At 35.6% G+C, this 26859-nt stretch overlaps 1 protein-coding gene across 2 annotated transcripts in view; it reads right to left on the reverse strand.

The window, feature by feature from the left end:
• Positions 1-11171: 11171 nt before the first annotated feature.
• LOC115451756 (hemicentin-2) overlaps positions 11172-26859 on the reverse strand; it is a 165480-nt gene continuing 149792 nt past the window's right edge. The window contains exons 13-19 of one of the 2 annotated variants that reach the window (XM_037446238.1): positions 26460-26585; positions 21847-22020; positions 21159-21308; positions 18558-18663; positions 17711-17853; positions 17064-17176; positions 11172-12543 (exon numbers count right to left, since the gene is read on the reverse strand). In XM_037446238.1, the coding sequence (XP_037302135.1) occupies positions 12529-12543; positions 17064-17176; positions 17711-17853; positions 18558-18663; positions 21159-21308; positions 21847-22020; positions 26460-26585 (827 nt within the window). In that variant the 3' untranslated portion in view covers positions 11172-12528. Of the gene's footprint in view, positions 12544-17063; positions 17177-17710; positions 17854-18557; positions 18664-21158; positions 21309-21846; positions 22021-26459; positions 26595-26859 lie in introns of both variants that reach the window. The other variant, XM_037446232.1, reaches the window with a different exon arrangement.

Here is a 26859-nt window from a genome sequence, read left to right on the forward strand (position 1 = left end):
TCCACACTTCCTTCCCAACTATCCTCGAGAATCCTGCAGTCGCCAGGGTGATTCCAGTATCCCCTTCGCATAATTTCCCCCGGTGAAGACTGCTTGGTTTGATACCAAAAAAATAAACACAGAGAACACAGTCTGAAATCTCAAGAACTGCTAAACCGATTTTGAAAATTTGTCACTAATAGTAAGCTACGTTACTTTTTATAGCCTACTTTTTATCCTGGGAAAGAACCTCGTCATGGCTACGTACCCTGTACTTTATACTGTCTTACTGCTGCACGGGCCTCCTCTACTACTGAGAGAATTTCGGCCTAAGTGTATCACGCTGGTCTAGTGCGCGTTGGCAGACTTCACATAGGTACTACCTTATACATTCTCAGAGAATTCATAGGTATGTAGGTTTTCTTATGATGTTTTCCTTCACCGTCAAAGTCAATGATATTTGACACACACATAAATAATACACACAAAATGTATGTGTGCCTTGGGTTTAAACCTGAAATATATTATGACTTGCTTTTGCTCGAGGCTTCGCCCGTGTGAAGTAACTTTCTGGGATAAAAGTCCACTGTATGATAAAAGTCTTGCTACATATTTTCCCGGTACTGATAGGTTCAAACAAATTTTATCCCCATGGAGGTTGAATTTATCAAAATCCTATTTAAGCAAACGTCTTCATCATAGTAGCTCTAATCTTTAATTTCAGTTCAATCAGTTCGAAATCTAAAAAGATTTATACAAACTTTCATCCCCTATTTTATCCCCTTAGGGGTGGAATTTATCAAAATCCTTTCTTAACGGATGCCTACGTCATAACATGTACCTGCATGCCAAATTTCAACCCGATCCGTCCAGTGATTTGGGTTGTGCGTTGATAGATCACTATGTAAGTCACCTTTGAGTTATATGTATATATTTAGATAAACTACATTTTTCACTGAAATATTTTTTGTTACGATTGAGCAGAAATTTAATCGACGATCTTACCCTGAAGTCCGTTCTTACCCGAACACAATGTTTTTGGTAATCAAAATTAAAACAAAGACAACTGGTATCGACAGCCAGCAGAATCCGCGATTTAAGTACACTTAATCGAGTAAAGTGGCTCGAAGTCCGTATTTCAAATTTATTTTCGTAGTACCCACTTAGGTTATTAAAGCATTTTCTTTAGAATAGATAATGCGACGTAAACACTGCAGGAATAGTAGACATTAAAGACTAGTCAAGTGGTTGTTTGGCTCTGTTACCTGCAGAATTTTCTTTGTTATTTATATTATCACGAAGTTTTCAATATAAAAGGAATATAGTAATATTTCTATAGATAACTCATATAATTTTAAATGGTTTATCAAAGGAATACTGAATAAAGGACGACATTAGGCTCAAATCGGCAACACAATTGTTAATTTCAACTATACTACAATCGTAATAACATAATATTATTAGATTTTTATGTTTCTTTGGATACCGTCTGCATTTTCATCAGTTATCAATCAACTTTTATCTAAAACTAATTTGAGGAGAACATTTTGAGTTACACATACTTTTATGTTATAACATGTATTGTATTTAATTAATACATTTGTGTAACTGTCTTTGTCTCAAGATTAATAAATAAATTATTGAAAATGTGGGAGGTAGGTATTTGGACCTCCAACAGTATTACTTACCATATAACCATACCATATTTGAATAGAGCTCACCTCTTCCAGGAATCATGAAATAGTATGACCTATTTCACCAATATACTAAGTATTAGTTATACAGGGTTATTATTACATCGCATTACTAAATGAAACCACATACTTATCTACTTGGAAATAACACTTTACAATAAGTTACTTGAACCCTAGATGTAAAATAAAGATGTGTAAGTTTCGAACACTATAAATATTAATAAAAAGTGATTTTAATTTTACGCGCCCTAAAGTCACAACTACTACTCTAAGAGAATTCGTTGCAGTGACAACATTATACTTGCAGTCAGAAATAAACCCACGCGTATGCCATATTCGCATTAAACTATTAAATGATAAAAAAATCAGAAATCTAAAACCAGGATTTTTGATGAAAATATTCGTTATTAATGGATGATTTTGGCACAATGTCAGCAAAGATGAAGACGAGGATGTGGTTTCATTTAGTAACGCAATGTCAAAATGACCCTGTATGTAGCATACGAAAAAAGTAAACCAGTTCACAGGAATAACACCTACGAGCATGACGCATGTGCCAGCCACTGCCTTCCTCAACCATGTTGCAGGGTAGTGGGCGAACCATCACACGACGCCCCAGGCACAGTTACCGTGTACTACATACCTATATAGCCAATAGCTGACATTTCACGTTCTCTGAAACAATATCCCTGTCGTACGAACCAATTCAACTCAACATCTACAGTGAGGATCTGCTAATTAATAAAATGTCTTGCCTTGAAGGATTTAAAACTTAAAATACACTGTAGCTTTAAAAATTACGTTGTAAGGTTATCGAAAATGTTTAATTTGAGGTATTTTATGAATTTAATTCCAACTACACGCGTCGTAAACAACCAATAGCAATATTAAAACAAAGCTTGCTATTTAACCGGCGCGGAGTGCGGAGTTCGCGACCCTCCAGATAAATGGACCTCTTTAAAATATCCATTAAGGGGTTAGATTTTCATTTAGACAAAATCTTAATCTAAATAAACCGGCCTTTTACCTGTACCGTTTGCTATTTTTGGAAAAGTGTTTTGGAATATTTATGTTTTTTACATCCTTATTGGGGTAATGGTAGCGTACTGGTAACTGACGGTATTCTGGGATGCTGGACTTAATTCATAGGTTTTACAATACGTGTACGTTTAAAAAATAGATGAGTTTCCAGATTGGAATTTGTGGTCCATATGGCAATAACTTTTTCCTCTACAAAGTTGGAATTTGAGGCCCATATGTCGATATGTTTGCCTTTTACAAAGACATTAAACAGTGTAGTTAGTTAAAGACCGGACATTGGAACTAAATTTGTGCTCCAAAAGTTATTACCAATTATTAATAAGTCGACTTATTTGGAATGTTCGTGCGACAAGATATCAGCGCCTTTAGATATAAATATGCCAATATGCGCATCAAAAATGTGCAAATCATGATATGGAAAAAAATAATAAGTATTTTACATTGATGTTTTGCTATTTCACGCAGATTGATTAACCGTCGCATGAGCACAAAACTTTTATAATGTGACAATATTCTCAATGTCCGGTCTATATAATCTTAAAACTCTTTGGTCCTCTTTATCATCATAAGATAAATAACAAATACATTCGATTTTGAAATGTCCTACTACGTATTAAATATTAAAAACAAACAAATTAGTAATTAGCAAAATCTTGATGCACTGCGCAACTGCATTACAGTAAGCTAAGTACATAAAAATGAATCCCGGCTGGACCGATTTCACTATTTTTTTTTGTTGTGTTTGTTATTGTCAGGCGAAGGTTCTTATAAAAGAAAAAATTCAAAAAATTGCGCGGAAAATTTAAGAAAACTTTACGAAAATATTAATTTTATATAACTGTCAATTGTTTAAAATAACTGTCAGCGATTGACAGAATGCGCGCTGCAAATTCATAGTTAAGACGGGACAACGTCTGTCGGGTCAGCTAGTTATTTCTATATCTGAATCCGGATACACACAAGTTAATAACTGTACTAGCTGTAAATTCATTAAAATATTCGAATAAAGATATCTAAATAACTTATAAGGTAAAACCTTTACGAGATCTAAGATTGCTGAATTATCCTATTAGGTTTATCGTCATCTTATCAATAGATAGAATGGTCATATTTTCTATTGTAAAGATACAAAGGGACATAGGTTGAAGGAATTGGAAACCCTTATGTTCTAAATGGTATCTCTATGTGGTACTTATTTTGATGAATAGGTTTTATTTACCATAATAATAGTTTTTTGTCGCAAGGAATTGGAAACCCTTGTGTTCTAAATGGTATTTCTATGTTGTATATGACTAGGTTTTATTTAAGAATACTAGTTTTTGCTTAACTTCAACTGAACATTATTTCATATTTAATATATGTCGGAGACGGACATTAGTAACGAAACGAAGCATGAGTGCGGGTAGATGGCGGCACCGTCGCCATCTTGTCACTAACTTCATGCTACAACGGAGCCTAGCTGGTGGAGAGGTGTCTGACCGAGTGATCACTTTTCATTTGATCGTCTAAGAGACAAGTCCTCTTCAAAGCTAGGAACTGTTCCTCACGTTTCGTGTACATAGTGAATATTAAATCGTTTGGTGTAATTTGTTAGTAGTCTCATTTGCTCGACTACCCATTTTATACGCCCAATATGTCGGATGACAATTCTCCGGATGTGGCCTCTCCGACATATAGAATAGAAGTTCTTGCACGCGACGCCAAATGATAATCTTTTCCTAGAATTAAAAGTAAAATTCAAGGATGGTATTAGTAAAAGAATTTCTAGAATTAGAGCAACAGTTCCAGAGACTTGCGCGTTCATGCAAATGTTCAGTTTTATTTAATGCTAGTTTAGGTATTTACTGTTTCACGTCTTAATTGTTAATTATAATTGGATGTGTCCCTTATAGTGTACGAAAGCGGGATTTACGACTAAGGTAAGAAACTCGTCTGTATATGGACTTCTTGAATGTTAGTCCAATGTGGATTGGTAATGTTTGCCGGTGGTAGGATATATTTTATATCCGCCCGAAAAGCGACTACCGTACACAAGATGTAAAAACCCGCCATAGTGACCCACGTAAGTGTGTCTCGTTCCGGGACCAGTCTGTGTATCCGGTACCAGCAGGCCGGCATAATTGTATCGACTGTCGAGGGGTAATCATATCGTCAGTCGACATTCTGTTGGACCCCACTCCATTTACCATCAGGTGCAGCGGGGTCCTTTGCAGTCCAGTGTGGATTGGTCAACAATATGTACTATGTATATAAAAAAAAATATAATACCACTATTCAGGTAAACCTGACGTCATCCCTCTCTGACAGATCCACCCCCGGTAAAATCATTAGAACCCACAGAAGCGAAGACTGACCTAGATTTGGAACACAGGATTTCTGGATTAGGTCACAGTTATACCCTTCTGTTAGACTATTATTTGTTTCTTGATTGTTTTAAATACTTAATACGTTAGAGTATTTGAAAATTAAATGTATTAGTGATTAACAGCAACATTTGACAATTATAATTAAGAATTCTATGCGAGTGAAGCCACGAGCAAAAACTAATCTATACTAATATAATACAGCTGATGAGTTTGTTAGATCGCGCTTATCTCAGTAACTACTAAACCGATTTTGATTATTTTTTCATTAATAGAAAGCTATATTAATCCTGCTAATTTTATTTCGGGAAAATATCTCGGAAAAATTTCTCCACGCGGGAAGAGTCGCAGGCTAAAGCTAGTAAAAATATAGCCCTTAGAAGTTGAAAATATATGAGAGTGTAACGTAAACAATGGCCTTTTCGAACTTTCAGCGGTTTTAAAAGTAATCTTTTACTATAAGTTCACTTATATATGTTACTTTAAAAAGTATTATATTATTTGTAGTTAAAAGTGGAGCCACAAACAAAATGTGACAAATAAATAACACAGTAAAAAAATCATAATTTTATTTAATAATTCAACATTCATACAGCAATCACGTAACTTTAACTTATAGTTAACGTTATTTTACAAGATGTTATAAAACCATAGAGATTTACACAACAAACAGCTTAACTTTAAAAGTCTCACGCGCATAGTCGGGGCCAATGAGATTTGCATAAAACGTAAACAAACCAATCGACAAACACATTAGCTTTTTTTTTTTTTTTTTTTTTTTTTATTTATTTAAGGGACTTTTATACTAGTTGTGTACATATCAGTCCCATAATATATTCTTAGTCTAATACAGACATGCATTACATTAAGAATTAACATAACAAAATCAGCATATTGTAGTAGTTATATAGTATTATTATTATTGTATTAACTAATATAAGGCTACAAATTTAAACAAATCCACCGCTGCCTTCGATGATGGATCAACTAAAATTTTGTGATAACTGCCTATGTCATATCTTTTTAAACCATATGTTTCCATAAGCTTTTGTCTCTCATGTTGGAAGCGAACACATTCGACCATTATATGATGTACATCTTCAACAGTCCCGCAGGTTAAACAATTCGGTGTTTCACTTTTTCGCATCATATATAAAAACTTGTTTAGGGGCATGTGTCCTGATCTCAACCTGTGTGCTAATACAACCAGCTTTCTAGACAGCATTATATTACTAAACCACGGTATATGAGGAGGCTCACATTGAATGGACTTATACCAGATACCCTTTTCCAATGATCTAATATTAAAATATTCTTTCCAAAGCTGGTAACAATTTACTTTATATTTTGGTAGTAATTCTGAATAATCGGGTAAAATGTCAAATTCTCTTCCCTCTAATATACCTTTTTTAGCCAGCTTATCAGCTTCCTCATTACCTTTTAATCCAATATGCGCTGGGACCCATTGCAATCTGATGACTCCGCCTTTCCGAGGTAAAAATCAAAAAAGTTGGGGAAAGTACTGTGTATGCTATCGATACACCTCTGATACCAGAGGCGCATCGAGCAATATGCTGCAACGCGCTTCTACTGTCGGAGCAAATTACTGTGTTCCTTTGACCAAGACTGCTGCAGTACCGAAGTGCTTCAGATATAGCAATAAGTTCCAACGACATTATACTGATACTAGAATTAATTTTAAAACAATTTAGATAAGTTTGGTCACATTGTTTTACAGTTGGATCATAGAAGGCAGCTCCTCGACCATTATTGCTTTTGGCACCATCTGTATAAATGACCCGCCATCCTAAATATTTGTTATTGAGTTCTTCTATTACATTACTTTTTAACAAATTAAGTTCCTGTAATTTTTTAGGCTCTTTTAAACAGTCCATCTTGAATACTATTGTATCATTAGAAACAATATTAGTAGCCCACGTTTCCATTGAAAACATAGTTAAAGGAGAAGAAGAATGTATATCATCTAAATAAACTTCCGCAATAGTCGTCGCCAATAAGGGCTTCTTTCTATTGTTCCAAAAACTGTTGTGTCTAAAAGAATACAAATGCGTTAAAAGATTGACCGTAACGTTGTCCTTCCAGGATCTAGCCTTTAAACAGTACTTTAAACCTAAGTATTTCCTTCTAATATGCAGTGGCGGTACACAGAGCTCGCTTTCCATCACATGAATGGGTGTACTTCTTATAAACCCTCCAACTATGCGCATTGCCTGATTCTGAACCCTATCCAATTTATTACAATGAACTTTCGCACTATTATCAAATAAAAAAGAAGCATAATCTAACCTACTTCTTACTAATGATATATATATTCTACGTAGATGAACAGGATGAATTCCCCATGAAGTACCCGACATAACCTTTAACAAATTAATAAATCTTTGTGCTTTATCAACCGTTATATTTATATGTTTTCTCCACCGTAAGGAACTATCAAGCCATACACCTAAGTATTTATACGACTGAACAGATTGAATTTGGCATTGATTAACTTCTATTTGCAACTGTTGTTTTATTTGTCCTCTACTAAAAATACAAAACTTTGATTTTGAAGTTGATAATTGCAGTCCTAAGGAGAGAAGTATATCTACTAATATTGTTAAAGCGTTTTGGATTTTGTCTATACTCGTTGATATATTTTTACTACTACTATAAAGAACAAAGTCGTCAGCATATTGACAAATATGTACAGCCTTTATTTCCCTACAAATCGAAGAAGTGGTTATGTTAAATAAAAGAGGCGATAACGGGTCGCCTTGTGCTAATCCTTTACTGGTATACCTTTTTATCATCTTTTATTTCTAAACACCGATAGCTCAGAAAGTTCCAGAGGTATTCGCATATTAATTTTCCAATACCAAGACTGTCTAATATGGTGGTTGTTTTCTCCACTAGAACATTATTATAAGCATTATCAATATCAAGGAAACATGCAATTGTGGGTATATTGTTTGTAAAACCTAATTGAATTTGAGTCACTAAGCGAACTAAACAATCAATGCACGACTGTCCACGGCGAAAACCGGTTGTAAACGGCGATAGCACGTCATTCTTTTCAATAAACCATTCAACACGTCTCGCGATCATAGAATTAAATACTTTACACAGACAACATATTAATGATATAGGTCTCAATTTAACGGGCTGACTATCAGTGCCACCATACTTTGGAATAGGAACAATAGTGATGTCTCGCCACTGATTTGGTACAACCCCAGTCTGTATAATTCTATTATATAGATACAATAAATAGTATTTTCCATTAATAGGCAAATTGTAAATCATTGAATAAGTAATTTCATCCTTACCTGGCGCCGTATCGTGTTTCTTAATGCAGTGACACATTTCGCTTAAAGAAAAATTCGCTTCTACCCTCTCATTCCTCGATCTAAAGGTCGGCTTACATGGTACGACAAAATCTGGTGCAAGACTACATAATAAAATTTCTTTATCCACTTTATCTATTACGACTTTTTGAGATCTATAACCTTTCATCCAACGTAAACGCCTCCACATGTTGGCGGCTGATACAGACTCGTTAACACTGTTGCACATTTTTTGCCAACCTAATAACTTAGCCCGATTTATGGCTATTTTAGAGGTTTTGATTTTTTCTTCAAGTATTTTTAAATTATTAGGGATAGGATTTTTTCTAAAACTCGCTAAAGCGAGGCGTCGCTCGGCCACTAATTTCGATAAGGAAGGGTTCCAGTAAGGTTTTGGTTTGAAGTTACTCGCAGGATTGTTACATATTTTAGTCATAGGGATACTCTTGTCAGCTGCGGATTGTATAAGATTAATTAATGTTTCATATAATTTTTGTACACAAGTCTCTTTAGTAGGATAGATAATATTATCATTAATATAAGAAGAGTATTTTTTCCAATTCGCTAACTTTATATTTCGTTTTCTGGAAAATTTTAAAACGTCCTGATAGTTCAATTTCATTTTAATAAAGATATGGTCACTGCCTAAATTTTCACTTGTCACGCTCCAATCAAAATTAATTGCTATATTTGCTGCAGCAAAAGAAATATCTGGGGAGGAGCTCTGACAGTTATTGTTGATCCATTTAATTCTTGTAGATTGGTTATTATTGAGAGAAACATAGTTGAATTCTATCGCCGCATCATATATTTGCCTACCACGCGAGTTATTATTGGAGGACCATGTAGTATGATGTGCATTGAAATCGCCAGCAACTAAACAACTGTGTCGAAATAAGGAGAATATCGAATCCCAATCTGATTGAACAGTCCGTACCGTAGGGGGGCAATACACCAAAATTATATTTTTTAGACAACCACAGTTCATTAATTCAATACCTAATATTTCTATACCCTGATTCGGGGTGAATGACATTACATACCTTAGCTTTGATGGAATTGTGTATCACTATAGCTATTCCGCCATATCCATCATTTCGGTCTTTTCGAAATATGTTGTACCCACTAATCCGCAACTGTAATTCTGTGTGTAACCATGTCTCTGAAATCAAGGCAATATGCACCTTATCTTGTAAAAGATAAAGCTCAAACTCTAATAATTTGGATCTCAAGCTCTGTGCATTCCACTGCATTATTGTCAAACAACACTGTTTTTGGACGTTATCCATTGTTACTCATGAACGTGACAATTCTGCTTAACAAACTTTCTTTTTTGAAATATATAACTAAACATCGTACACACTCTTCAAAAATCACACTACACACACTACTAAACTTTTCTATAAAACCTTTGTCTGATTTCAAAATGGCCTCCACTTTCTGTATTAATTTCGGTAAAATGTTTGTTGTAAAATTGTAATCAGACGTCTCCTTCAATTTGCTGTAATATCCCTGATTATCATTTTGTGTATATTCTGGAATTTCTATTTCCGATTCTGAAACTTCTACTAATTTCTTGCCGGCTTCTTTTTCTTTTGTTATCTTAGGTTTTCGTTTCTTTTTCTCGTTTATCTCACTTTGGGATCTATGCGATGTATCCTCTTTCCCAACTTTGTCGATTTTTTCAGAATCATTTGATGTTTCCATCTCTTCAGCGTGCACAATCGCATTTGTGATAAGTACATTTTTGTACGTTTGATTTTGAGTAACTACGTGATTGTACTTCCTATTTTGTTCTAGTTCTTCCGTTTCCGTGTCAGTTGTCTTCTTCTCCTCCAGATATATTACTAGCGCTTTTTGATATGTGCAGTTTTTGCTACTCATTATACTCCTTATCTCTTTTTCCTTTACGAACATTGGGCATCCCTTAAACAGAGCCATATATGGACCTTTACAGTTAATACATTTAAAGGTATTAGTATCACAATTCTTATGTTTTTCTCCACATTTGGGGCATAAGATTTTATTCTCCGGGCAAGCTCGTATTAGGTGACCGAATTTCCAACAGCCAGAACACTGGCTTACTGGAAATGTGTACGGTTCCACTTTAAACCGACACCCGTATCCGAAGACATACGGGGTAAAGTAGAACCTTTATACCCAGTCGTACTGTCTCGCAGTCTACCCATTTGCCTTCTCCAGATAAACGTTTCAATCTTTTAAAAGAAACAATTTCTTGTTCACATTTTAAAATTTCCATAGCTTCTTTTTCATCAAAATCTAAGTCCACGTTCCGCACTATACCATATGAAATGGTTACCTCATTAGTCATGTGGCATTTGTAACCCATTGTCGTAAATTTCTCATGGTTCAACATTTTTTCAGCATTTAACTTGTCTCCAAAATGTATGAATACTCGATATGGTCCTTTGTAGGCAATTTTAACAATATTCTGAAAGTTCTCAGCTTGAAGAAGTTTCGCCATTCGGAATTGTTTCGGCAATATCTCCTTAGAAGTCATACTTATCACATATTTTTCTGCAAAAGGAGTTTGTAAGACATCAGTGACCCTTCCTGGGGAGAGGATTCTTTGGAAAATCTTCTTGCAATTCGCTTACTCCTTCGTCTCACCTCCGTGAATTCATTTTCTCCAACTTCATCACTATCTTGACGTAATCTCTTTTCGCGTCTTTCATCGTGGTCTTCATCACACCTCTCACTGGTCTGTATCTGCTCATTCCCGTTAATTGTTACCTCCCCGGAAGCACTATCATTATCGCTCGAATCATAAATTCGAAAGTCATCCTCCAATGCCTCCATGTAAACCCCCTCTGCGGGCACCTCACTGATGCCACAAACTGTAGGGTATTAAACTTTTTTTGTTGCCAACTAACCGCTAAAGAAGCGTGCGCTCGCCACGACGTTCGTTAACGAATTGTGTGCACATTAGCTTAAACGTTCGTGTTGAAATAGTTTAGATATATAGTTCAATTATGTTAGGTATTTGTTTTATTGAGTAACGTAATTTTCTTTAGATTGCCAATCTTTATGGTATAAACCGAAGCATTTACTGATGGTAGGTCTTTCATATGTGAGAGTCCGCCTGGGTAGGTACAACCACAATGTCTATTTCTGCCGTTAAGCAGTGTGTAGTCACTGTTGTGTTCCGGTTTGAAGAACATCATAGCCAGTGTAACTACTGGACATAATGAGACTTAAAATCTCATGTCTCGGAATGGCGAGCGCGGTTGAATGCTAAACAATACTTTGTAATTCAAGGTGTTGGATAGTGTTTCTACTATTTATGGGCGGTCGTATCGCTTATCATCTTCATCATATTGTAATTTTATTTTGTCACTGAGCACTAAAATTCAATTTTCCCGACCCGGTTTCGAATGCGGAACCTACGCTTAGTATTGTTACGCGCACGCAATACAACTACGCCACCAATGTAGTTAAGCCAGTCAGTAGCATTAACCTACTGCATTATGTCCGTAATTTCATTCGAATTATATAACAGTCAATGCTTAGATTATTACTTGACAAATAGACAAAACAATGGTACCTACCTATCGTAGGTACTCTCCTATACGAAGACACACCTGGCAAAAAAGTCCCCTAATATATTATTTACATTTTATCCAAAAATCATCGACCAAACTATAATAAAGTAGAAAAATATAAATTAAGAAGAAAATATTCATAATAAATGCATTTTAATGGGAAAACAGAGGAACGTCTTAATATCTAGAAATATTAAAAATTGATATGGAAGATTCGTCTATACATTATTTAGTGGGTCACAGTTGTTGTTTAGTGGAATGCCGAGTTTGGTAAAAAATATCTACCGTCGAAATACATAAAGTTTTCATGAAGTATTAATAAAAAGTAAAAAAATCTATAAATTTATTTTATTATAAAAGCCAATCCAAGAGCATCAGAAACTATTATTTAATGTCATTAATTTTACAACAAACTCAAAATCCCACCAACCAGCAACCCGATTACATCAATTTGCACGTACAATTATTTTGTTGGCATTCCACGGGTTTACAATACTATTTGCGATAATATTTACAAGACGGTCGTTTCTATATCCTTTTGTTATCTCTGCGGCATCTGTAACGAATAAATTAAAGGATATTACGAAGCGCCCTTGTTAAACGAAATTTTATTCGCTTAGTATTGTGGAGCGAAATATATTATAACATCATATTTCCTATAGCAGCGATAGCCTAGTTGATTGTGGAACGGACTGCCGAGACGAATGTCTGCAGGTTCACATCACAATTGCACACACCTCTGACTTTTCTAAAAAAATATATATGTATTCTTCGTGAATTATCGCTTGCTTTGACGGTGAAGGAAAACATCGTGACGAAACCTGCATACGCTGAGAAGTTCTCTATAAGAATTTCGAGGGTGTGTGAAGTCTACCAATCCGTACCAGGCCAGCGTGGTGAACTAAAAGCTTATCCTGCTCAGTAGTAGAAGAGGCCCGTGGCCAACAGCACAACAGTATATAATACAGATCTGATATTATTATATTTCTATCATATTTCCTGTTGACATTATTAATTAAATGGTTTTGATCTCACGTATCCAAAAGAGATAAGATGCAATTAGAAATACCGAAATCACTTGTTGTCTCTTCAATTATTCTGTACCAAAGAGTTCTAAGATTATATTATAGAACATATAATAGGACATTGGGAAGATTGTTATACAAAAATGTTGCGCTCATGCAATGGTTACTCAATCTACTGGTAAATAGCAAAGTATCAATATAATAGAATATTTTTCCGTATCGTGATTTGCACGTTTTGAATGCGCATATTAGCATATTTTCTGTAATAATGTTATTTTTGTATTCATATCTAAGGACGTCGTAACATCTTGTCACCCGGACATTTCAAATAAGACAACGATTTATTACAAATTGGTAAACTTTTGGAGCCAAAATTTCGTAGTGATGTCCCGCCTAAAACTTATACTGTTTAATTCTTTCTTCTGTACCCAACGTTATAATTAGTACAAATTAAATTCTGGACAACACGCGAAAACGAAAATAAAGAACTGATCAAAACATTGAAGCCAAGACGTCACCAAAAACAGATTGTGTACATATCGACGCTAGAAAGCATAAACGCTGTAACCCTGAAAGTATGAACTTTACACCAGAGCCAAAAAACTTTTGAAATTTTAGAAAAAAAATCATAACTCGTGAACCGTTACACTTACAAGTTTGCGGTTTTTAGCAAAGTTGTGCAGTTTGTGCTCAGCTATAATATGGTCATTAGCTATTTCATCTAAAGTTCCCTGGACAAGATTTAATATGGGTTACAGCAAATAGAAGCTTTTTTTTTGAGACCTTGAAAACGCTGTAACCATATTAGACAAAGTATGAAAGATTCATTTTGTCACGTTTTTTGGGAAAGCATAAACGTTGTAATTAGCATACTCTCTATTTTAAAATGCTGTAAGCAATGGAACAGACTATACTTAAACGTCAATAAAGTTGAAATAAAAGACTTTTAAAAAGTTAAAAACTAATATTTTTATTAGGAACTCTCTTTTTGACTACAAAATTATTATATTAAATTAACTTTTATTACTCTACTGTATATACAGTAGAGTAATAAAAGTTAATTTAATATAAAGGAATATTCCTTTGTAGAAATCTCCCTTACATTAAATGGTAAAAAATAAAAACAATCTAAAAATATAAAAATGAGTAATCCTTTACTTTTATGATTCAACCTCTCATTGATTTTTAACTCTACTATATTATAGATTTTTTTTTCTCATTAATCTTCTGAACATCTTTATTCCTTTTGAACAGCGTTCTCGGAATCAGCTTCTTTTGCTTTGGAATCTTCGAAGAAATAACTTAAAAATGAAATTCTTAAAAAAAAATCATAATCGAATCATAACAACTAACTTTAAAAGCTATTTAAGCAATATTAATAATTAAATAAAACAAATAATATAAATGCAATTTATAAAATAAATGAAACAAATACAATAAATAAATAGGTAAAAATAATTGTTTTCTTCGACTAAATTTTATAGAGAAAATTAGCTTTGGTCAATATTTCCTTATCATAGTACGTTCGATTGTTGAGGATCTTTTGTTTCTTCAGAAACATTATTGTTATTATAAGGTATTGACGATGAGTATGGAGCTGGTGTCGTAAAAGAAAACACGGTACCTTTTTGGTTCCAACGTTTTCTTTCTGGAAATTTCGACCTTCAGAATAAGCCCCGTAGACGGCTGGAAACGAAAGTGAATACTGAGGAATTAAAAGTTATTATGGAAGCGGATCCATCGCAAACTACTTTAGAGTTAGCTGTAGGGTTAGGTGTGAGCGATAAAAGTATTTTAATCCTTTTGAAGCAAATCAGGAAAGCAAAATAGCTTGAAAGGTACCTCATAGATTGAGTGAATCAAACCAGCAAAATCGCGTCGAATGCTGCGTTACATTGCTCAACCGACACTATCATTATAGGATTTGTAATCGAATGATTACCTGTAATGAAAAGTTCTTCACAATGGCTGGATCCTAGAGAACCATCCAAATCCTGCCCCAAGCGAAAATTGATTCAAAGAAGATTAGTTTTGAGTGTTTGGTGGACTAGTGCTGGTGTCGTTCACTAACGCTTTCTAAAATCTGGCCAAACGATTATGGCAGATATCTATTATCAGCAACTGCAAACCATGATGGGCAAACTAGTTGCCAAAAGGAGGCTGGTCAATCGCTGTAGGCCACTGCTGCTTCAGGACAAGGCTAGACCACACACTGCACAACCGACAGCCACTAAACTAGAGAAGTTGCAATTGAAATGTCTGCGACATCCGCCGCACTCTCTCCGGACCTTGCTCCAACAATTACCATTTTTTCAGTAAATTCAATAACTTTTACAAGGAAAAAAATTCGACTCCGATGTGGCATTCCAAACCGCCTCCAGAAAGTTTATTGATTCTCGCCCCCATGTTTTTTTTAGTAAAGAGATCAATGAACTCCCTACAAATAGTAAAAATGCATAGATAACAATGGCACATACTTTGATTAATTAATTATATTGTAAAAATATCCAGTATGTATTTTTCCCATACAAAATGCTAATTTCTCATGTCAAAACCTAGTATTAAGAATTTCTATCAATTTTCCGTTTATTTCTTTATAGATTTTTTGACTGAGAATCATTATTTTTTTATTATTATAATTTTCAGTTTCATCTATCATAACATCATTATTTGAGATGGAATTACACTCTAGTATTAAATATTTTCGCCATATACGACGTTCAAACGACATCTGAAATCAAATTACTAAATATATTATTTAATTAAGTAATTGTAACATTTATTCTTATAATGAAAAAAAAAATCTCAGGACGTTTTTATTATAACTCACAGACTTATTTTATCTACTGGTTTTGCTTATCAAAATTACAAAATTTTAGTCGATGTCAATTAAGAGATATTCAAAATCTCAAGAAATGCTTCAAAATTGTATTACTAAAATTAATATTGCTCCTACATTTTACATAACGATAGTAGTTAGGTTATAATTTACCTATTACAGTAAATCATAATAAAAGGAAATATTGGACAATGGTTAATTAGTGTATAATCAATAAAAAAAATATGAATGTATTTAAAAACTTATCGTTAAAAGAGCGCCCAATTGGCGTAAAGCTCCAACTTACAGCAAACACAACACTGCACGACACGAAGCGACTAAGACGTTTCGTCGGCTGCAAAAAGGTGCCACGCGACTGTATTAACGCAGTAATTCAAATATTTTCAAACGATCGATACGGTACGGATCGTATTTTTAAACGATGTAAAAGGATTTAAATTAGTAATCTCCTCATGTCACATACCATGTAAACGTTGTAAATTTGGAGTGTATATTATTTACATACCGTATAAACGTTGTAACCTGAGTGTGTCTAAAAATATTGTGCCGTATTAACGTAGTAAACATGGTACACTTTAGATTACAACCGATCAAATGGTGTAAGTACCTTTACTACAAAAAACACTAGTTTTTCGGTGGGTTACAGCAATATAAAGTCTGAGATATGTAAAAAAATCACCAAAATTTTACGCTGTGCAAAAATTTTTTTCATCTTAGAGCAACGAGCATGGATTCATTCGACGCAGAAAAATTTCCTGATTCCAACGGTGTAAAAAACGTATTTTCGATATTTCAAGGGTTACAGCGTTTATGCTTTCCAGCGTCGATATATACAATTGCTGGCAGAACTCATATAGCATACTCATCATTGGTCAGTTTGACTTTCGTTTTGCATATTTCGCACATTGTGGTGACCCCCGGGATGGACGGCGGCGTGGAAGGTAAGCCTTATGCTGCCGATGACGCGGGGAGCGTCCTTCGGTTGCGCGGGGGCGGCGGAGCCAACTCCCAATAGAAGACGGGCTTTTTTGGTTGATTATACGCTAGCCCCATCACTGCTCCTCTGTGCTCATAATACCATTGACTATACGAGATCGAGACATAATTAATTATTTTTAATTATTCTTTAATTTGTCTTCCAATTTTATATCAAAATCTTCTCTGTTTTCTCTCCACTGTACACGCTGTATATAAAGAAATTAAAGACATTACCATATGTTCGTCTGGTGAGGGAGGCTTGTGCGTCTTCTGTCCGTCCGGCAGCTCCCTGATGGTGTAGCTCTTGTTGTCGCTCGACTCCAGCACCACGCGCGGGGGTTCTGCTTCTGTGTGAATACGTTAGGGATCCACTCATGTAATTTTTATGACTAGTATATTATTTGTGATATTCAACCTCTGTTTGCTGCCAATCTTTAATAAACCCAGAACAAACTTGTAGTACGCCATTTTCTCGCGTTCCTTGTTACTATTGAAATTTGTTTTAACTATCTATACTACAGCTCGAAATAGTCAACATTAATAATGTAGAGCGCTTCTGTCAAATTAGTTTTCTTAAATTTTATTACCTACGTTTTTTTAACCTATCCTAAAAGTTCTTGGATAAGTTATTATCTCCAAATTTTTTAATTATAGCTCGAAATAGTCAAAATTAATAATGTAGAGCGCTTCTGTCAAATTAGTTTTCTTAAATCTTATTAACTACGTTTTTTTAACCTATCCTAAAAGTTCTTGGATAAGTTATTATCTCCAAATTTTTTAATTCTACCTGATTTTTAGAAGATAGCTCCTACCAAGGCCTACCGTTAAATGCTTCAAGACTTCCCGATCTATAAAGTAAAACACCCCATCTTCATACTCACCAGACTTAGGATTGAGGATGTCAGGTTTGGTCTCGAGCTTGTCCGCAGGCGCTGGGTACGCTATGAGATACCTCCTGCCTTGAGCGTCTACCTGGACCACGCTCTGCGAAGGTCGCTTACTGCCTGACGAGTTGTCGTTACGCCTGATACATCAACAGATGTCAATACACAACACGTCTTTATTCCCGGTGTTAGTGCAACTAGGGCACCCAGATATGCCATGCGTTTTCTGTCATGTGATTCAGACTGATTGATCGCCTATCGCCTTATTAGGGACAAATTATAGATTCTGGGCTGACACTGAGTAGAAAGTCCTATTATCACGTTGCGTGACCTGGGATTCGAATATAAGACCTTAGACCGGCGGTCGTACTGCCCAAGCAACTAAGCCACCGAGCCAGTCGATGGTAATAATATTTCTCGTCTTTCCTTCAAGCTATAAATCGAATTATGTATATGTATAGAGATAGTTTACGAGCACAAAATTAACTTAACCTACTTTTTCTTGGAGATACAATAATAAATTCACGCGGGTGGAGCTTTTATCAGAAGCTTGTTACATGTAATACTCAATGAACTTTTAAGGTAAGAACAAAAGTGCAAACAAAACAAAATGAGAAAAGACAATCAACTGAAGCTATCTTTGGACCATTTATGAGGTCAGATCATAATGAAGTCGATAAAATCAGTACAAGTAATTATCAACTCCGAACTGAACTTGAATCCAGTTAGTGTAATGATATACTCGGTTTCCTGTAATTAATTAAACATCTAATTATCTAGTATCTTTGATACAGTTGTTAATTATCTAGTAATGTTCGGTACCGCTAATTATGTAGTAACTTACTTGCGCACAGCCAGGACGACAATAGCAGCAGCTATTGTGAGTATTGTAGCGAGCGCTGCAATCGCGGCGGCAGCGGGGAACTTGGACTCCGCTCGCGTAGTGCTTTCTGTTTCAAAACGTATTAATTACGAGCGCCTGAATCAAAAGTACTTTAGGCGAACCAGATAGTCTCTTGAAATTGTGTTGCTTAATTAATAGTATTTGCAATATTTTTCGCAAACTGTCTTCATGATAAACTTAACTTATTTTTTGTTTTTGTTTTTATTTTGATGGAACAACTAATTAGTGGATCACTACTACTTCACTAGGGATGGAGCATTTATTGGACCTCTGTAAATCTGTCAATTTTGCTCAAAATTAGATCCATAAGGTCGACCTTGCCCGATAAGCAAAACTGCTAGCAGCGCACTATGATTATATATATTTTTTATAGTTAACAATTTGCTCAATATTACAGACGAGTAACGGCATACCCTCAAAATAATAGAGATATCACTAAACTTTTCGTGCCGTCAATGTTAAATTTCTACACAATAACTTTATTGATCACACCATCTGATACGTACATTATATTAGTATGATCTACGGAGTTAAGCCAACTGCTCCCACCACATTACAGGTTAATTTGTACGAAAATCTAGTTGGCTCCGTCCCAAAGAGCACTTTAACCTACACCCACGAATTTATCTGTAGCATTACTGTGCCACTGGTCATTTATTGTGATAATCTCTGCATAATAACATTCAGGATCTTTGTTATTGCTGTGGTCATAGGAAAATTATGAGCTGATTTTAAATTTATTTTTCACAGCATAGTTATTGCGTTCTATCTGACCTGATTAGTTTTAATCAGTGAATTTAATCCATTTCATCATTCCTAGAATTCAGTTCTTTACTGTATTGAGTTTTTGCGATATACATGCTAGTTCCTCTTTTGTCAAAGACAATCACAATCGGATAGCATAGCATGATAAAAGTCTTTTGACACCTTACAACAAAGGCGGCTTCATGGGGAGGCGAACCGGAGAACCGTCCGATCTTATAGATCAAACTACCTAATTTTTCTCCGCTCGGGGCACGGCGTTTTTTTTTTGCTTTCGCCTGGGGCCTTGCGTCGTTAAGGGCCGCCACTGTATCACAAAAACATAGTTGATATCTTATGCAGACTATTTTATTTGATGTTGCATTATTTTTGTTTTATACTCGAAAATATAATGTAAAATTAGAATTAATTAGCTGAGCATTTAAAATCAGTAACAACATATTTTTTACGTACAATAAAATTCACATAATACCAACGTTGAACGATGATACTTTTAGATATTTTTGCGCCGTTTATGGTCAACTTAGCATACCAAATAGGTTCCATAGTTGCCTGATTTGGCAATGCGCCACAAACGTAGCAAGTTACTGCAAGAATATTAAGTATAGATCCAAGAATAAATTATGCTTTGGGAAATTCTATTGACATCATTACAGCTATTTTCGTATATTTTTAACCCCATTTTATATCAGAATGTACGCTAACTGACAGTGGTCACATCATAAATACTGAAAATTGTGACTTCTCATGTTTACGCGAATGTTAAACATTAAAATTAAACTATTTTTTATAATTTATTTTTCTCCCGACGTTTCGAAGACTTTGCAGCCTTCACGGTCACGGGTCATGATAGTAGATATCACCATCGTCTACTATCATGATTAAACAAAAGGCCAAATAAATTGTGGTTGCGTTTTTCCCGGGCATGGGTCCAGTAAATAAGCACACGAAGATTGGGTCTTTGGGCATCTGATGTCTCGCAATACAACAGCGTACGGATAGCATCTTAAGAGTGGTACCACCATAGCCGAATTTTCAGGTTGGTGACCAAACAAGCAAAAGCAAGAAGTTAAATGTTGCAGACAAAACACGGCTGTACTTAAATATTCCATTAATGAAAACCTGCTTTAATTCTCTACGTCGAATAACTCAACGATGGATTCCTTATTATACTTTAGTGACCGCCAGAGCTTAATTCCAAACTTACAGGTTAGCTGCTTTGATGAACTAACCAAGTTTACAGTGAAATAAGTTCGACGTAGTTTCAATGGAAAGCTACCTCAAAATACTTCTAACTTATACTCGACACATTATATCTACGACCTGATTGCATTAAAAGTTTAAAAAGCTCTGGAAACTTGGCGATTTGGTAAAAACGCTAGAATGAAATCTGCTTGACTCCTAGGCGATAGACGTTTTCCGTTTTACTTTTTATTTCTTTACTAGTATAAGTTTTTACTGGCAGTCTGGTAAAGGAATGAATATTAAAACGACGACTTGGATATTATGGTCTCAAAATATGGAACGCGTTGAAGTTTAGGCTAGTTTAGGTACTTAGAGAGGCTTTTAGGGTTAGTCTAGCATTCTGGCCTAAAACAAGAATTTTAGGTTTAATATTATTTACTGTGACTAAGGAACGAACTACGTATCAAATTGCAAAACCTTTGGCGAAGTTTTCGGAACAAAATTATGAATTTTATACCCTTGTTCTTTATGAACCATTAATAATAATAAAACACGAGGTTGGCACGTAATTAGGGTTTGCACGAGGATCCTTACCTGCTCTTTTCGCAGCATCCCTGTACACCAAGTCCCTTAATAGCACAGGGTCTGAGGCTCCCTTGCTGTTCCTCGCAGTCACGACCAGCTCCTCGTCTTCCGTCAACGACTCCACGGAAGACCAGCTTATGTTCAACCATACTACTAGATCTGGACAAAGTTTGATACTTAAAAACTCGGATGACAATAATTCGTAATATCGATACTAGGTATTATTATTTATATTTTTATACGGTATGGCAAAGTACACCTGATGGTAAACGAGGCAGGGTAGATAGAGTGTTGACTAACGGCAGATGGTTGCTCCCCACCAGTCGATAAAATTATGCCGGCCTATTTGAAATCGGATGTACACAGGAGCGCGACATATGTCGGCCACTATAATGGGTGTGACAGATATATGATCTATATCGCATCTTCTTTCTTTCTTTTCCTTATAAACACTTACAATTGGCAAGATGAACCGCTCTAATTAATTTAAGCTGATTTTTTTTTTTAATTTTTCAATAGGTTAAGTATCATCTCTTTAGCTTCTTTGCTTTTCCATTTGTGTAAAGCATAATTATCTTTATTAACATTGCTTAAATAAATTTTGCTTCTATGTGTACGACAACACATTTTTTTAAATTCTAATATTGTATTTATTTACTCAAAAATAACTCTTAATGCATTTCGTTTAAGACCTCACCTGCCACTGCTGCTGTTGTGTTTACCAGTACCCTGGTAGTGTCTCCGATAACGTCCAGGGTAAAGTGCTGGGTTAGGCCACCATCATACCCAGAAATGCATCTCACTGTTAGATACTGTTCGGTGTTCTTTGTTATTCTATTTGCTGTGCAGTTTCTGGGGGGCGAGGGACGGGCTGGTGACAAAAATGTGTTGTTAGTATACGCTTAAGTGTAATAGTGGCAGTGTAAGGGTTCTGGCTTTTGTATTTAACATCTACACTTATTAAAAAACAAAAGCTGCCTGTCTGTAAGAGATAGATTTTCTCAAAATCTACTCGACGAATTTTTAATGTAATTTGGTATGGAGATAGTTTAAGACCTTGAGAAGGTTATAGGCTATCCAGGGAAAATATATAGCGGGAATTTCATTCCGGAAAACTCTTTCACGTGGGCGAACCTGCAGGCAAAAGCTAGTTAAAAATACAAAACGTTTCGAACGACCGGAGCCGAAGGAAAAAGTTTATAAAAATTATTGCCTGCTCCAATTTTAGCGCAAATAAAAACTACACAGGTTAACAAATGTTATTTTTTTCATCAATCATTTCTCATTCTATCGTGGGTGTTACTCTCTTAACAATTCATTGAAAAAGTATATTTAGCATATTTATTTGTTTTTTTGGAATTGTATGGATGTTTTTAGAATCCGATTATCGGATTATTATTTGTGTAGCTCAATATATAAGAGGGGGGTGGGTTGACCTCGTGCTGCCGTTGTTGCGGGGGCTTGTAAGCCCCTATTGTTTGAGACGAACTACTATCATTATAGGGACGGTTTCGATTGCCATCCAAGCACACTTCGTCTGGAATATACGCAACTCTAATGCGTCTAAGAGTGCCACCAGGCTACAGGTATACCTATGTAAGCTGTACGTAGTGTTAGTAACTCAACCCGGCAATTCGATGCCTCTCTTGTCTCTGGGATTGACGCTGGATCACAAGTAAGGGTGTCAGTATAAGGTGGTATTACTGCAAAATTCTATGGACTTCCGACTCGAGAGGAAATGGACTGACTTGCCACGGAGTCCTGCTCTGGTTTGACATTCAGGGTATTTTACAGATAGCTTTGCAAACAAAAATAGTATTAGTAAATTAAAAAAATATCGCCATATTTTACTCTGGCGAGGGGCCCCATTTCATGAACGTGGCACTGGCTTTCATGAGTGTAGTAACGCCAGTGAACGTATGAAGAGTTACTACATGATTATACAGTCAGCCCTGCGGCTTGAGGTACATACGAGGTTGGACGGTAGGACAATTTACCCGAAAAAAAAATCTTGGTAGTAGGTAAGTATGTATCTCATCTAAATACAAAAAGTACAGTCACCACAAAAAAACTGAACAAATTCAAGACCTCAAATCAACCTAAATCTAGATGCTAAGTTTCATGTAACGTTTATTTTTCGTTATGTGAAAATTAAATACCTTATATTTTATTTTTATGCAGGAAGAACAGATTGGTAACAACATAAAAGCGAATAAGCGATTTGGAGTTTTGAATTTTATTCAGCTACTTATATGGGTGACTGCACGTTATATAGATCACTGAAAAATATTTACATATGTCTTAATCATAAGATATGACGTTAAACTCGCCCTATTGCATCAAGACTAAATTCTAGATACAGTTGCTTCCGCCCACCAGTTTAAAGATCGTGAACTTGTTTTCTCTTTTACCTTGTCAACTTGTAAAAACAACCCAGTTTCGATAGTTTACAATAAAAGCTAAAACACGTATCAAACGAATGTGACATCAGGAAGCCGATGTATAAAACGATATCAGACACACACGTGAGTTTACTGCGGAATTTCCTTCATCAAATATATTCATCCTGACTACCAGTGTATTCTAATGCCATGTATTCTAATACCATATTTATTTAAAAATAAACGTTTCGATCAAAAGTGATTATAGTTTGTCATTCGTTTTCATCTTATTCGGTTTCCTGAATATGGTATAACAACAGAATGAGAATTAAAACCTCCATAATTCGCCTTAGATTTCCACATTAGAATCCGTAAAACCTCACCGCGAACTTCGTCGGAGACGTTCTAAAAAATCCAACATCTGAGTGGTAAGTTGGTAGTACAAGTTTGCTCATTACGATCGTACATTGCCTGGTAGGGGAAACTTTGGTCGTATTTTAAATCGTACTCAATATAAAGTCAAGTTTACTTGCAACTTCCAATAGCTTAAGACAGTTCGAGACCCGTGTAGGACGCAGTATGCGCGGGTATATATCGGATATTTTACGTCTTCCTAAGACCTAGTTTGGAATTGTAGGTTCAGGTCTTACGGAGTTTGAAATTAGTTTTTAGTTCTTTCGATTGAAGATTGGACGTCCTAACGAGTTTTAGGGTAGGATGCAATTTGTTGGAGAAGTTACTGATTATAGTAAATATGATTCAGTAATTAGGTAATTTTTCTTGCTAGATACGAGCCTTTGCTATTAATGTGATGACTAGGATTTTATTCACAACGCTGTTTTGCATGATTCAAATTATGATGAAGTTGTTTTAGATATGCAGATTCCTGCATATAAAACGATAAATATTAATGATTATAAACTGAGACAAATTAGAAATATACAATTGTTCAAATACAAATATCTTTGGAAAGAAACTTCGATCTTACTAATTATTGTTTTCTTTATAGCGTCTATAAAATTTTATTAAAATAAAAACGAAAAATCAAGTTTCCATTAAAAAAAATGGCATCAACTAATGAAATGATCGAACAAAAACGGGAAGCGTTTATAAAAATATTCGCAACATCGGGCAAGGCTATAAACTAAGTAATTTTCGCATTATTCGCTCGCTGCCAGCGGGCTATAAACTCGATTAAATTCTGTTTTACGGCTCTGGCTATACGTGAAACTAGTTCTGTTGACATTGATTTTAAGGCTGAATGCTTTCATTAACTGTTGATTTTGTGAAGAGTTCTGTTTTCATCTTTTATTGGTTTTATGTTAAATATACAGAGGAAAATGGTTAATATTTTTCTATTATTCCAGTGTGGATCCGAAGTATTGTTTCTAAAGCTTAGACCTCGATCGCCTCCTATTAGGGGCACGACACGACACTTTTCTGAGGTTCAGAGTTCGAATGCTGGTTCAAGCAAAGTAATAATGGGATTTTCAGCACTATATCAACTCGGAATGTGGAATTCGTTTATGAATTGGAGATAGGCTCCTCCCTCCTCTCTCATGCTGGGACAGAACACAAACTACGAATTTTCTCTGTGCTTTCATGTTCCAAAAGAATCTCGAGCCTAGTTTTAAGAGCTAAATAAAATAAAAGCTTTTCTCCTTGCTGCCCAAATTTGTTTTTATGGATTCCCTGTGAATTAATTAGAATGAGGAAAAAATACGGTTGCTGTTGGAACTTAGAATAGTAAATTTTTAGATTTGCGGAATTGGCGGCTAGTTACTCACTTATATTTCATTGTAAAAAAGGTTTCATTTATTTTAATTTTAACGTAGGAGTTATTATGTTTTATATCAATAACAAAAATAATTGATTATAAGTTCATGCGACATGATTCCAGAACCTATTTGGAACCCACACGGTCAATTCAGCCACCCAATATATAAGTATATATTTTTTTTCTAATGATTTAACAAATGTGTAATTTTATTTTTGCAATATTGTGCTTCGTTGTGATTCACAATGGGTGTCAAGGGGGAGCAAGGTTCCGCTAATCGATACGTAGCTTGCCCCCCCACCCAATATATTATTAGAGTTAAACATAATTAGTAACAATAGTAGTAAATGTGGTTAATGCTCACCTTACATAGATATTGATCTTCTATAGCGGGTATAAAGAAGTGATGAGGACTTTCGCCCCCAAAACAAAATTTAATCTCAGTACAAATCAGAGCTGTGGCCTGTCTTTGGGAACCTTAAGTATGTGCCTCCTTCAAACTAGGTTAATTAATTCATCAGCACTTGACAGTTCTATCCAATCACCAACCGGCTTCAGCTACTCTAGCGCCTCAGGCGAAAAATTTCTTCGTTTCTTGCGCTGTCTTTTTTAGCTGCCAAGTTCTAGATTATTTTTTTTAAGTGGTGCCACTGGCTATCTCCTTTTCATGACGACTGATTGACACGAGCATTTAGCTTGTTGATGCCCAGGCTGCTGCCGGACTCAAAATCTACTTGCAATTAATGTTTCTCTCATTTTGGGGATTTTACTGCTATGGCGAAAATTTTAGGAGCCAAATCGTTGAATTTGGTCCCCAAAGAAAAACCACTTTATTTCTTAAATAACTTTTTTGGGGAAGTTTGAGGATATTAACCATATTTCTGTCTGTTGTTAAATAAAACCTTTAGGATAAGGGATAGAATGAGAGCATTAGCGGCCTTAAAAGGTGGAGGGGAGGGCAAATCGTGGAAACGCCCGGAACGTCGCGCTATACAAAGGTCCTCCGACGTACACGAGGATCCTGGTTAAGCAACGAAGCATCTAATGGTCGTGGTTGACCATTTCTTGGTCCCTTCCAGATCCTCAAGCCGACCGTCACTATGTGTGCGTATCTGTGTATGTATGTGGCACTCGTATGTGTCTGCGACTCACCCGCAGGAACGATCTGGAACACACACGGCCGCCTCTGCCGTCCGACTGCGTTGGCGGCGCGGCACATGAGCGCGCCGTAGTCTCGCTCGCTCGCCGCGCGGTACCGCAGCTCACTCGTCGTGCCCCCTGTGGATACTGCGCAGTGACATGACATGGGAGTTGTGCAGTGGGAATTAGGGGACTATAAACTCTATTTCTTCTGGGTTCAAGTTTGAAGTTTAATACAAAATAACATAGCTATTATTGAAGCAAAAAAAATAATATCCTTTTTCAATAATTATTTACAGAATATTTACATCCAACGGTCTATTTACGGTAGACTTAAACTAGACCCTCAATAACAAAGACATAACTGGACTTTTGCCAAAGAAAAACGGTGGGAACATTTTGTCTCAAGATG

This window comes from Manduca sexta, chromosome 6 (assembly GCF_014839805.1).
Source record: "Manduca sexta isolate Smith_Timp_Sample1 chromosome 6, JHU_Msex_v1.0, whole genome shotgun sequence".
Taxonomy (NCBI): domain Eukaryota; kingdom Metazoa; phylum Arthropoda; class Insecta; order Lepidoptera; family Sphingidae; genus Manduca; species Manduca sexta.